This window comes from Gracilinanus agilis, chromosome 4 (genome assembly GCF_016433145.1).
Source record: "Gracilinanus agilis isolate LMUSP501 chromosome 4, AgileGrace, whole genome shotgun sequence".
Lineage (NCBI taxonomy): Eukaryota > Metazoa > Chordata > Mammalia > Didelphimorphia > Didelphidae > Gracilinanus > Gracilinanus agilis.
In genome coordinates this window covers 71,111,264-71,125,200 of record NC_058133.1, presented here as the reverse complement: position 1 = coordinate 71,125,200, position 13,937 = coordinate 71,111,264, and the positions used below count along the sequence as shown (strand labels likewise).

The 13,937-nt window shown below is 36.7% G+C and overlaps 1 protein-coding gene across 1 annotated transcript in view; it reads right to left on the bottom strand.

The window, feature by feature from the left end:
- PAPPA2 (pappalysin 2) overlaps positions 1–13,937 on the bottom strand; it is a 386,296-nt gene that overhangs the window by 58,897 nt on the left and 313,462 nt on the right. The window contains exon 20 of the mRNA XM_044674282.1: positions 2,846–2,917. Within this exon, the coding sequence (XP_044530217.1) occupies positions 2,846–2,917 (72 nt within the window). The remainder of the gene's footprint in view (positions 1–2,845; positions 2,918–13,937) is intronic.

The following is a 13,937-nucleotide window of genomic DNA, read 5'->3' as shown; positions in this document are numbered from 1 at the left end:
GAAAGGAAAGGAAAGGAAAGGAAAGGAAAGGAAAGGAAAGGAAAGGAAAGGAAAGGAAAGGAAAGGAAAGGAAAGGAAAGGAAAGGAAAGGAAAGGAAAGGGGAATGGAAAAAGAAAAAGAGGCATTCACAGATGGCACCATGCAAAAATGTCTAACTAGGGTATCCTGCACAGCATTTTGTCTTGGCTTCCTCTTGCACTTTCTTCCCTTCACCTTGCTTGCCTCTGTATCTGTTTTCCCTCAGTCTGACTTTGATACTATTCAGTCCTTCTTAGTATTTTTAGATTGCTTTTGATTGAAAAGAAAAATTTTCTTCCAAGTGTTGCACTCTTCCTTCCCCTATCTTTTCATTTTCTTTCTCCCAACTCTTCTCAGTATCCTTTTCTTTTCTTTTCCCTTACACCTACATTTCCTTCTCTCTCCATTTTCATTTTGATTCCTGTAAGCCCAGATTCTCTCTTCTTTCCTTTCTTCTCCCCTCCCTCTATGTGTACCTCTCCTTCTAGCTTTGGAGTCAGGAGGCAATATCTGGTCCTTCGAAACCTGCCCTACCCAGAGGGCCCCAGACAACACTTTAGAATAATCTTACTGTCAAGAAAACTGGCTGGACTAGTTCCCGGGCAGGGAGGAGCTGCGGTTAGGGATGCACTGGCCAAGAAGCTTCTTGTCTGCCTGAGTAATGGGGTAGGGGAATGGTCAATTCTCGACCATAAGTGTAATGTCAGCAGTTCCATAGGGCAGGTGGGAAACTACACCACTGAGCCTCCTCATTCCATTTTAGCAGAGTGACAGTGTGTTGACCTTAATGCCTCTGGCTGTTGGATTTAATCAGTATTGAGAGGGTCTGAGGAGGAAGAAGAGGAGAGCAAAACAACAACAAAAAAGCTCAGATTCATACAGTCTGGGAAAAAATTAAAAAAAACAACAACAAAGCCTCAAATTCAAATCCTAACTCCATCATCTGGCTTCCCTCTTTCTATCATAATGCAGAAGGAGTAACAGAAGGGAATGCTCAGGCTCTCTTTGATCTCTTCCCAGCTCAGAGAGTGTTTATCTCCCTCCCTCTCTGGTCCCCTACCCCCAAAGCCTTTCTCCTCCTTTCCCTCCCTACCCCCTGCCCTGGAGATGATTCACTCTTTCACTCCCTCCTCCCCACCCCACTGCCATCTGTTTTCCTAATGATGGCATCATATGAGCTATTTTGTTGGCCTTCATCATATAACAAAGCACCCTCCATGCTAACTAACTTGTATTCCTCATTTACTCCTCTCAGAATGCTTACAAAAAAGTGATGCTTTCTCTTGCCCCCCCTTCCCCTCTCCCATTATTTCATATCCCCCAGCCCCCCTTAACCTCTCTCTCTCTTTCTTTGGCCTCATAGGCATCACAATTTCATCAAGAAATTGGATTGAGTGAAAGAGAGATACAAATGAATAGGGGGATTAATGTGTGTGTGTGTGTGTGTGTGTGTGTGTGTGTGTGTGTGTGTGTGTTTGGCACTAGGGGGATTTGGGAGTGGGGGGTGCTGGAAGACATGACAGTCCAACTGCTCAGGATCCAGTGAGCAAGGATGAGCCAGGATTACCCAAGTGTTACTGCTAAGTAGCTTAATTATTCCCAGTGAGAGTTTTGGAAGACAAACCTGTTGTGGTAGAGGATGGAATAAGTAAGTGTTTGTCACTGGCCAGTTCCAGAGTGGGGAGGTTGCATGTAGAGTGGAACTCTCCCCCACTTCCCTCCCATGTCAGTATTTTTTATCACTCTCTTCTTAAAAAAACTTCCCCATGAAATCTTATAGTCTTTCTCCCCCCAGAGTCACTATGCTTATATTTATATTTGTATTCACTCCAACCTATCTGATTTCCTAAATTACTGACCCTCTAGGTTTCTGACCTAGAAAGTCAACTAGACTACATGGATTTGGATAAAATGTGTGCTGAGGCAATAGTGGATCAGTCTAAGTTGAACATGATACAGTGGAAAGAGTTGGCGTTGGAAGCAAAAGATCTCATCCAAATACCACCACGGTCATTACCTGTAATAACCTTGAACATATCACTAAATGTCTCTTGGTGATGGGCAGCTGGTGGCTTAGTGGATTGAGAGCCTGGCTTGGAGAGAAGTCTCGGGTTCAAATCTGGCCTCAGACACTTTCTAACTGTGTGACTCTGGACAAGTCATATAGCCCCCATTGCCTAGCTAGCCCTTACCATTTTTATGCCTTGGAACCAATATACAGTACTGATTCTAAGAAGGAAGTAAAGGTTTTATTAAAAAATAAAAAGCAAAAAACCTGTCTTGTTCTTGGTTTCCTCGTCTGTAAAATAAGATCATGGGACTCGATGGCATCTAAGTTCTTTTCCAGCTCTAAATCATTCATCCTCCAATGCTACTCTGATTCCAGCTCTAGCCTACAAATCATCAAGCCTATTTTCAGATTCCAAAAGATAATACTCATGGAAAAGTTCTTTCATGTTCCAATGAGATAATGTACGTAAAGTGTTTTGCCAAGCTGAAAGCAATATATAAACATTTGTTATTATTATTAACTATTATTATTCCTCCATTGAGTTGAAACTTGATTACATCTACAAGTGAACATACTAGCACAGATGCCTTTAGGTACTCCTAAAACTCCTTGAAAAAAAAATAAATCCTAGAGATTTTATTCAAAGAAATCCCAGCTTCAAAGGACCCATCGCCTAATTTGTACAGGTTTCAACAGATTCAGAGATACAAGAAAGTATTGAATGAAAGGATCTTCTTCTAATGAGCTACAGGGTATGATACAGATATTCACCCCTACTTTGGGTCAGGCCCTGGGAGAGGAATAAATCAGCTTACCTCACATGACTGGATGCAGTGAACCAGGCTGGGATCTGGGTGCCACCTCCGTCTGCCAGTACACACTATATTCTGAGATGGAAAGGGAGGAAAACAAAGTAGTTAGTTCAGGAGGAAGAGAAATTAAGAAGAACCATAGCTTCCCTGATCTTAGGGCCACTTTATTAAACTCATTAAACTCTATGAGTTCAACCTACCACTGCTAATCTTCCAGGACATCCTCCTTTTGGGAAGCAAATAAGGATAATAGAAATTTGGTAATTTGGGGAATTTGGTAATAGAAAAAAAAAGGCTCTAGATGTGCAGTCCAAGAGATCATGTTGGGTCCTGACTTGGCTTCTTACTACTTAGGTGATGTTGGGCAAATCACTTCACTCTGGGACTCAATTTCCTGAATAACATGACAGAACTGGATAAGATTACCTCCAAGCTCTCTTCCAGATATAAATCTATGATCCTACATGCTAACAAAGGGCCCAGAGCAGGCTGATCTTTCTTGAACTCTGCCAGCCTCATAGTATGGCCTTATAGGAAGTAATCAAGCTCTGAGCAGACATGGCTCCCTGGATCTCTGATCCCCATGATGTAAATGACTAAATAAGGAATAGAAGTTCATTGAGCTCTCCCTGTGTTCTTGTCAAAACTATAAATCCTCCCCTTGCATGGGCCATAAAAGGTTGAACACTCATTGTTTAAGCACCTAATAAATGTAGCCCTTTGAAGCAGCTGGGGATCAGCATGACACCAAATGAAAGCTTAAGGAGGGGGCAGTTCACTCCCCCAACACCCAGTATTCCCAGATTTCAAAACATCACTGCTGGATGCCCACATGAGTGTATTTGCAGCCCTGTGCCCTGAGTGGAATGAAAACTCATTGTTGATATATCTAAGTACTTTTCAATATTGCTGGATCTAAAGTTCCAGGGAACTCTCTGCAGAGAAAACAGCCAGATCCAAAACAAGAACAAAAGCTTTCTCCCCATCTGGCTACCTTCTCCACCCCCACACACAAGCACCCATATTTCACTTGCCAATATTAGGAAGAAAAGAACAGTCTGGTGAGGTGAGAGCTCTTCCTTTAAAAAAAAGATAACACCCCTTAAAATTGAAGCAATACGCTTTAGAGTGCTCACACAGTACTACATTCAGACTACTGATATACACATGAGAGGGGCAGTTCAGCCAACTTCAACGATCACTAATTAAAACAAGACCTACCAGACTTATTTTATATGGGGGTTGAGTGGGGGCGAGGCATCTCTATTATACACACACAGACACACATAAAATATATATGTATGTATCCTAGAATATCCATGACTTTCACAATGAAATGTCTCCCTTAGCCTAAACTCCATCCTCACAATAAACTACCAACCATTTGAACCCATCTAATTTAAAATTGTGGTAAAAACAAAAATGTGGCTACAGGCAACTTTGCATTGTGAGGAGAAAAAGAATGACAAAGCAAATAAGCAGGATAAAGAGGGTGAGGGATGATGAGGTGTGCAAACTTAAGAAACTAAACTTCACTGTACAGCTTTAAATCCCTTTGGAATCACCCATTTAAATGTAAACAATTGATGCACCTAAGTGATACTTGATTCATTATTAAAGTAACTTCATCCAGACTCCTGCTTTTCAATAGTGAATAGTTTTGCTAGTTGTAAATAAATATTTTCCATATATTTTAAAACAATCTGTAATTCAGGCAGGCATTCTTCCCTAAAGATTCTAAATTCTGACAAGTATTATAGTTATTTGCATTAACGTTTATTCTTCCCAAGAGATGATAAGTACCTTTTGGGTCAGAACCGGTTTGCATTTTGCAAGGTATTCCCCCTCTCACACAGGCTTAACACATTGTTTTCCAACTAGCAAGCATTCAATAAATAGAGATGAAGGAAGGAATGAAAGAAAGGTGATACTTTATCTTATTTAATGGTACTCCTTGCTGAAGCAGCAAAGAGCTCTGGGGGAGAGACAGAAGCCAGCATGTGCTGGGGAATAAATCACCAGAACCCATTTGTCCACAGTCTCCTCTAAGATCCTGATAGAGACAGTCCAGAATCCCAAACCCAAAAGCCTTGGAAACAGCAAGGCCATCAAACCTACTTCTGGCCCAGAAACCATAGCCATCAAGGGGAAAAAAATCACTGAATAAAGAGCCCATGTCCCTCATCACCACGAGTAATAGCTGTTGGCCAAATGCTCAGGAATGTTTGGGGTTACTGTACCAACAGATCACTAGCCCAGCTTCCATTGAGGCAACTCTTGTGGACAAGGGGCCAACTGACCACATCATTTGATAATCAACTGTGACTCACAGGAAAGGCAAGCCAGTCTAATTGAAGCAATGAAGGATTAGAAGAAGGGACAGAAAATAGCATGTACCAGACAGATTAAAACATCACCACCACCACCACCACCACTACCACTACCAATTTGACCACCATCTTTCCTCAGATCCCAGAAAATTGAACCCAAGGATCTTGGGAATAGTATTGTTTTGAGCCTAAAACCAAATGGTTCCACATCAGAACTGATAGAATTTTGTCACAGGAGATGACATTAATGAAGCAGCATAAATCATTTTGCTTTGCTGTTGCACCCTAAAGACAATGGAACTTTTCTATCTGACTGGCAGTTGAATCTTCCTATATGCATTGTCTTCTCTTTTGGAATGTGCTTCCTTGATTTTAGGGACTATCTTACTCTTTTATTTGCATGCTCAGTACTTAGCACCTACTAAGTATTTAGTAATTTCTTAATTCATTAATTCATTCATATCAAGGAGGCATTATTCCCCCCTCTAATTATTGCATTTGTGTCTATTTCTCCATAATCCTATTTGGGGGAGGGAAGAGCTTCTTATAATTTTAAGTCCTTGTTAAAACATAGAGTATGCTACAGATTGTTTGAACTTCCAAAGAGGTCAATTAATCAGAAATTGAGCACCAACTAGATATAAGACATTGTTGACTTGACCACTATATTGAATATAACATCCTACCCTTTCTACTTTTATGTCTTCAAGCTTAAACTTTTTTCCCCTGCATGGGAAAATTCACTTTGATAACACCATAGAATTAGAGCTGGAGGAGGAATCTCAGAAGTGATCTAGTCTCATCCCCTTCTAACAGATAAGAAAACAGACTCAAAGGTCTTAGTAACTTGCCCAAGGTCACACAAGTAGAATGTGGCAGAGCCAAGATTGGAAGCATTGTCTCATGTCTCCTTTCACTGCCCATACTCCCTCTTCCAACAAGTGTTTATCAAGGGCTGCCCATACGCAAAGCATGGTTGAAAAAAATTCAAAGGAATTGTTTGCTGCTTATTCAATGCCACTGTTCTATGTTTATTGTTGTTAATATCATCATTCCTATACATGTTATTTCAGTGTATAAAAGAAAGATGATTTAAGTCAGAAACTTTCAAATCTGTGTCACAGAAACCTAAGATTTCCATGAAGTACCTTTACAGGATCTTTGGAGGGAAACAACTACAACAACAATCCAAGACTATAAATAAATAAACAACATATCAAAAGTTGATCCTGGTAGATCTTGTTCATTTTTATCACTTTGAGCGCCATTGGGTTCCACAGTTCATATCGTAATAGAGTTTGGGTTCCAAAACATGCAATCATTCAGTTAATCATTCAGTAAGCACTTATCAAACACCTACTATGTGCCAGATCTTGTGCTGTATATTAGGGAGGATACCAAGACAAAAATTAAAGAAGCCCTGCCTTCACGAAACTTTCAAAGTCGATGAACTTTCCCAACTATGTTAGAACATATGCACACACAAATTTCTGGTCAGGATGTTACAAGAATAAAATAAGATACATGTAATGTGTTTTGCAAACTTAAAGCACTACATAAATGATAGTTAATATTATTGCCTGTTGTTAGAGATAAGAGAATACAAAGTCATTTTATGCATTTTTATAAAAAGTATGTCAAAGGGGGAGGAAGTGCCAATAATAGCATGGGGCAGTAGGGAATGATCTCCCTTAGGTGGTGTTAACTGGATTTTGAAAAAAATTAGATATTCTAAGAAGTACAGGGAAGGGGAGAATACTGTGAAGACATAAAACAATTGCCCAGAGTACAACAATCATACAAAACCAGGGAGGGAGGAGATAGAATGATGTGTGTGTGTCTGTGAAATAGCTAGCTTGCCAGTTTCCCTGAAACAGAGGGTGCATAAAGGGGAATAATTTAAAATAAGATGGAAAAGGTAGATGGGAGCCATGCCAAAGAAGCCCTTAAATGACAAGTTGAAGAGCTTGCAGTTTATCCTGAGGGCAACAGGGAATCATTACAGATTATTAATTAAGGAAATTACACAGTCAGATCTGTGTTGTATAAATATCAATTTGACATCTGCGGAGACCTCTTCCCTTCTCCTCCTATGCTCCCCTCAGTTGCCCTTCCTCTCCCTCCCTTCCCTTCCCCTCCCTTCCCCTCTTCTACTCTCCCACTTAAAAATCTACATGGAGTTAAAAATAGAGCATCAGAGTCTAAAAGAAAGGAAATAAAAGGAACTAATTGCAATAGTCCACATAAAAGATGATAGAAGTCTTAAAAAGCATCAGCTATCTGGTGGATCAGAAACATTTAAGAGGGACTTAAGAGGATGAAATTTATTTAAAGGAAGGAAATTCCATCAGAGTAAATTCCTGTTGATTGAGGAATTAGTATACAATTGTGGCATATAAACACAATGGAATATTATTGTAACACAAGAAATAATGAATATAAAGAATTCAGAAGGACGAGACATTTACATGAATAGATGTGGCAAATTAAATAGAAAATGAAAATTATATATGTGATGAAACAATGTAAATTGAAAGAATAATAACATGAAATTGAATGTAATATATTTATAATGACTGAACCACCCGAGGAGAGATGAGAAAATGTACTTCCTTCCTTTCATTAGAGAGGTGAGGAGATTTTAGAAGGAGAATGTAGTGTATATTGTCATTCAAATATACTTCTGAGCTATTTTATCTTCTTTTTAAATCTTTGAAATATGAGAAAACTAAGTGAGTAGAGGAGATGGGAGATGTATATTCAGGAAGGAAGGAAGGAAGGAAAGAGGGAGTAAGGGAATGCAAAATTTCATATATAAAGAGAGAAAATGAGAATATTTCAGCCAAAAAGAACAGTTTGAGCAAAGCTACAGAAGACAGGGAATGTAAAATTTCCCTAAAGTGTGGAGTGCTTAATAGTAATATAAGAACTATACAAAGATAAGGTAGCATCAACTACAGAAATCTTTGAATGCCAAGTTATGGAGTTTGAATATTAATTGATAGGCAATAGGGAGATACTGAAGAATTTTGAGCAGAGGAGTTATATAACAGAAAGATTATTGAGGCAGGAGTATTGAGAATGGATTAGTGAGGGTTGAGAGGAAATGAAAAGGCATGTTAGGTTACCATAGCAACAATCTTGGCACACAGCAAAGAGAACCTTAACCGAAATGGTGGTGGTTGGAATAAAGCAATGATGGACTTGAGAGGCATTTCTGTGTTGGAATCATCAGGACTTGGTCGCTAACTACATATTTGAAGTTCAAGAAGGGAAGAATAAAAGGTAATAAATACCAATGTTATAAACATGGAAAGCTGGTGAATAGTAGCACCATAGTCAGAAACAGTAAAGTCATAAAAACAACAGGTTTAGAGGAAAATATAATAAACTATGTTTGGGATATTTTGAATTTGAAATGATAGTGTGATATCCACATGGATATGTGCTATCAGCAGATGGACTTCATAGAACTTTAGACAAGTAGAGTTGAGAAGAACACGAAAGACCATCTAGTTCAATCCTCAACTGCTCCTCATTTTCCAGATAAGGAAAATAAAGTTGGGGGGGTAATTAAATCACTTCCCCAAGATCACAGAGGTACTAAGTGCCGGTGGCATGATTTGAACCTTTGCCACCTGACTCTAGAGCCACTGAATGTCTCATTTTATCATAATATCTTCAAGAGCTATGGTCTAGGACTCAGAAGAGATATTTCAACTTTTATATGTATACGCACACACATATACACACATATAACATACATATATGATAAAGACATGGGAATGAATTGGATTGTTAAGGGACAGAAAAGAGAGAAAGGAAGGGAAGGAAGTAGAGAAAATAGAGTCAAACAGAACTAAGAACAATAAGGAGAAGCTGCACAGATGAAGATCTTAGCTTGAGGTAAGAACATATTTTCCAAAATTAAGAGTGGGTTTTCCCTTGTTGGTAGTCTTGAAACATATAGCTAAATAGATCACTATTTGTCATATGCTGTAAAGGAGATTCATATTCTAGCATGAATTAGACTTAGTTTCCTGCTGAGAACCCTTTAAATTCAGATTTTGGTCATATATTAGACCAATTTGTTACCTTGCACTGATTTATATGAATGAATTTTAGTCCCCAAAACATATATTTAAAATGAGATCACATTTGCCTCTAATCAAAGAGTAAAATGTATTCTAATGAAGACTTTTTAAAATTTCTGTATCTATTGTTCTTTTCTTTTAAACAATTATCATATAATAACTACTATCACCACCAAAAAATGTTTAATTAAACAAATGCATAAACATTTTATCTGCAAAACCAAAAACTACATTGTTTACAATTTGTTTAAAAACAAGTAAATTATACATTTATGAGTTAAAAAAAGAAAAGAAAATAGAGTCAAAGATAGATACTTAGCAATTATACTAAAAGAGTGGAAAAATGGAGGAGGCAACTCTAAGCTCATACAACCATTGCTTTGTTTCAACTAAATGTCATTCTTATATTTCCACTAAAGCAGTCCCCAAGGGAACCACTTCTTGTCAATGCATTAAAAATGCAAATTACCAATATTTAAATAAAATTGTGTTTTAAAATTTCTAAAATACAGTAGCAAGCTTTCTTGATCTAGTAAGCACTAGGGAGAACAAACATTTGTTTAATATTTGATTTTTTTTGGTAGAAATGTTACCACTGTGCTCTGTGGTATTTAGAAGACATCAACAGTGCTAACACGATGACATTACCTTCACTATTGGGTTGGCACAAAATCTGTCTATGAAATCAATCCATCCCTTCTAATTAAAAATATTGTCTCCTTCTAGCCAGTGTGAATTTGAAAAATGAGAAAAAAGATGCTTGTTTTCTCTTTATTAATCCACCTACATAGCAATGACTTGTGATGTCCTTAATGTGACCATTCCCTGCTGGTCCATTCTGGACGATACTTGTCCACATGTACTATTAACCCAGAAATCATCTGATCAAATCCTCCCATAGATCTACCCAGGGAGTTCACATAACGTTCATGTTACATGGCAAACCCTGTTTATAATTGGTCCCTTTACATCAAGGTTTTAAAATCGTAAACTATTAAAAAACTAATTATTTCTCATTGTTCCCCACTAACCCTCCAAATTCTCCTCTGTTTTGCCATAGGAATATAGTGATCTTTTATGAAAAAGTTCTTACTTTATTTCCTTATATTGATGATTAAGATACAAGGGTTGGAGTAGAGAAGGTAGCCGAATGAGGAGGGAACTTTTAATCCTAATTTGGATCTTAGTGTTTTCTCTGCAGTAAGTTCCATGTCTTTTAAAAATATAACCATACACATATATACAAATACATGTACACATGCACACACATATGCATACATATGTGTACATACATGTACACATACACATATGACTACACATGTATATTTACAACATGTATATATACACACCGATAACACAGATAAATGCACACACATGTATTGGAGTGGGTTTGCCAGACAAGATTTTACTGATGGGAAAAGAATGAAATAGTCAAGAAAAGGTATGTAGAAATTGGCAGACTTAAAGTTTTCCAGGACAGAAGAGGGTTAAAAAGGAAGACAAAAATGATCATGGGACAGAGAGAGCCTGTAGCCCCTAACCAGAGTGTCCTGGCTAAGACACTTTTCCATGATAGTTATCTGTGATAGCTGAAGCACCCCAGGAATCCAGTGGTAAGATAGGAGAGGTAACTCTATGGCTTTGGAATAGTAACTTAATATCTCTGAGTCTCTGTTTCCTCATCTATAAAATAACGGAATTGGACTCAATGACCTCTAAGGTCCCTTGCTGCTCCCAATCTATGATCCAATGAGGTAGGAGCTTTGAGGAGCTGAAGTGGAGGAGTTGACAGATCATTTTAAAAATAGCCAGAGGAGGTCTCAATGTCCCAGGTCTGGAGTTTCCCCAATGTTTTGTTTCTTTAGGAGTTTGAGAGGGGAAACGTAAGTTAGAAGTGCACTTTTTAACTCACAGTAAGTATGGCTGGGTTTAAGCACTTGATCTGTGTTTTGGAACTCTTGGACTCCAGGTATGCTTGTAGACTAGCTAAGAGCAGACTAAGAACTTGCTTTGTAGTTATTTAATTATATTTTATTATCTCTTTTTTACTTTTATAGTAACAAAGGAAATACTGAACACACTTGTCATGTTTGTTTGGTTGAATCCATTGCATCTTTCTTGTATGAATAAGGTTCATTGAAATATATTAGGGAAGAAAAGTGGGTAGTTTTCCTAGTGAATGGGGGATAAGCCAAAATTATAATCAGTAAATCCTTATTGATCTTACACACCTTTACACTAACAAAATTAGTATTGCTGTCCACACAAATACATAATATGGAAGTTTAAGGAGAGAAGTGACAAGTACTCTGAGTCTTCTGGAGAGCGTACCCTCTCATTTTGGGAGAAGTAAAAACTGTAGAAATATGTAAGGAATTGTCAACACTTCTTTCTTATTACTAAACAGGATCAAGTGATAATGGTCAGCATACCTTCTGGCAGTTAAAATAACAATTATAAAAATTAAAAATACATTCTGAGCAGCCAAGATTTAAACTACAAATGCTTGAAATTATCCTTTCCATTGACCTGAGACTAAAATAAGTTTGAACAGGACACTGTTGCTTGGTTAGACTCTCCTATACAGAAGCAAGTCTGGACATTTCACTGACCTTTCAGATTTCAAGAGAAGGGAAAGGAGGTAGGACAAGAAGAAACATCTAGTAACATTCTTAAGTGTCAGGAGAGAGGGAGAGGAAGTAAGGAACTTTGTCTTCATCAAGGATCTCCTGGCCTCCAGTTAAATAGCCAGTTAGCAAAGATGATTTTGGGTATGCTTCTTAAAAGTGAAATAATAATCAGTTAATATCCTTAGCTAGGAAAAGTATTATCCATTTCCACCAGAGGTTCAGAAAAATGGAAAAATACTGGGATTTGATGAAGAAAGAAAAAGGTAATTGAATAAAATCAAACTGTTAGGTCATTTATCCATTTCAATCTTATCTTGGTAGTATAACATAGTGGTTTATATCTGGTTTCTCTCAGATTGCTCTCCAGTTTTCCCAAAAATTTTTACAAAATAGTGAATTCTTATTCCTAAAACTTGAATCTTTACTTTTTTTAAACACAAGGTTACTATAATCTTTTATTGCTGTTGTGTGTTGATTCTGTTCTACTGATCTACTTTTCTATTTCTTAGGCAATAACAGATAGTTTTGGTCATTACTGTTTTATAGTAGAATTTAAAATCAATACTGCTAAACTTCCTTCCTTTACAGTTTTCATTAATTCCTTTGAAATTTATTTTTCTAAATGAATTTTGTAATTTTTTCTAGCTTGGTAAAAATATTTGGGGGTAATTTAATTGGGATGGCACTTAATAAGTAGATTAGTTTAGGTAGGATTATCATTTTAGTTATATTGGCTCTGTCTATCCATGAACAATTAATATTTCTCCAATTATCTAAAACTGACTTCATTTGTATAAAAAGTGTTTTATAATTATGTTCATATGGTTTCTGGGTTTGTTTTGGTAGATATACTCCTAGATATTTTATCTGTCTATCATTAGTTTAAAAGGGTTATCTCTTATCATGTTTTCTTATGCAACATTGTTAGGGATATATATAAAGGCTAATGATTTATGTGGGTTTATTTTATATCCTAATACTTTGCTAACAGTTTTGATAGTTTCAACTAATTTCTAGTTGAATTTTTGTGATTATATATCATCTCATTTGCAAAAAGAGAGAGTTTTCTTACTTTTTTGCCCATTCTCTGATTCCTTCCATTTATATTTCTTCTCTTATTGCTATTGCTAGCATGTCTAATAAAATATTAAATAATATTGGTGAAGATGGGCATCATTTTTCATTCTTGATCTTATAGGGATTTTAACCAATCTGATAAGTGTGCAATGATATCTCAAAATTATTTTGATTTGAATTTCCTTAGTCAACAATTATTTAGATCATTTTTCATATATTTAGTTATATGTAGCTTTGATTTATTCATTCAAAAACTCTCTGTTCATCTCTTTTGACCATTTATAATTGGGGGAATGTCTCTTGTTTTTTTATATTTAACAAATATCTCTATAAATTTTAGATATGAGACCTCTATTTGAGATATTGTCAATAATTTTTCCCCAACTTATACCTTCCTTCTTGGTGACATTAGTTTTATTTGTACAAAACCTTTTCAATTTAATTGATACAAAATTTTCCATTTTACATCTTAAAATACTTTCTATTTCTTATTTATTCATAAATTCTTCTCTTATCCATCATTTTCATAGGTAATATGTTTTCTATTCTTCAAATTTCTAAATGGCAAAACTGGAGGAGATGTGGAAAAATAGGGACATTAATACTCTGTGGGTGAAATTGTGAACTGATCCAACCATTTAATAATAATATTTTATTTCCCCTATTGAATGTAAAACTAATTTTTAATATTCAATTATAAAGTTTTGAGTTCCAAATTAACTCCCTTCTGCCCCTCTCTCCTTCCTTCTTTCCATTCTCTCCCCTTCCCTGAGATAGCAAGCGAAATGATTTAGATTTTACATGTATAATCTTTTAAAACATTTTATATTAGTTATTTTGTCGAAGAAGAGGAAGAGGAAGGAGGAGGAGGGGGAGAAAAGAAGAAGAAGAAGAAGAAGAAGAAGAAGAAGAAGAAGAAGAAGAAGAAGAAGAAGAAGAAGAAGAAGAAGAAGAAGAAGAAGAA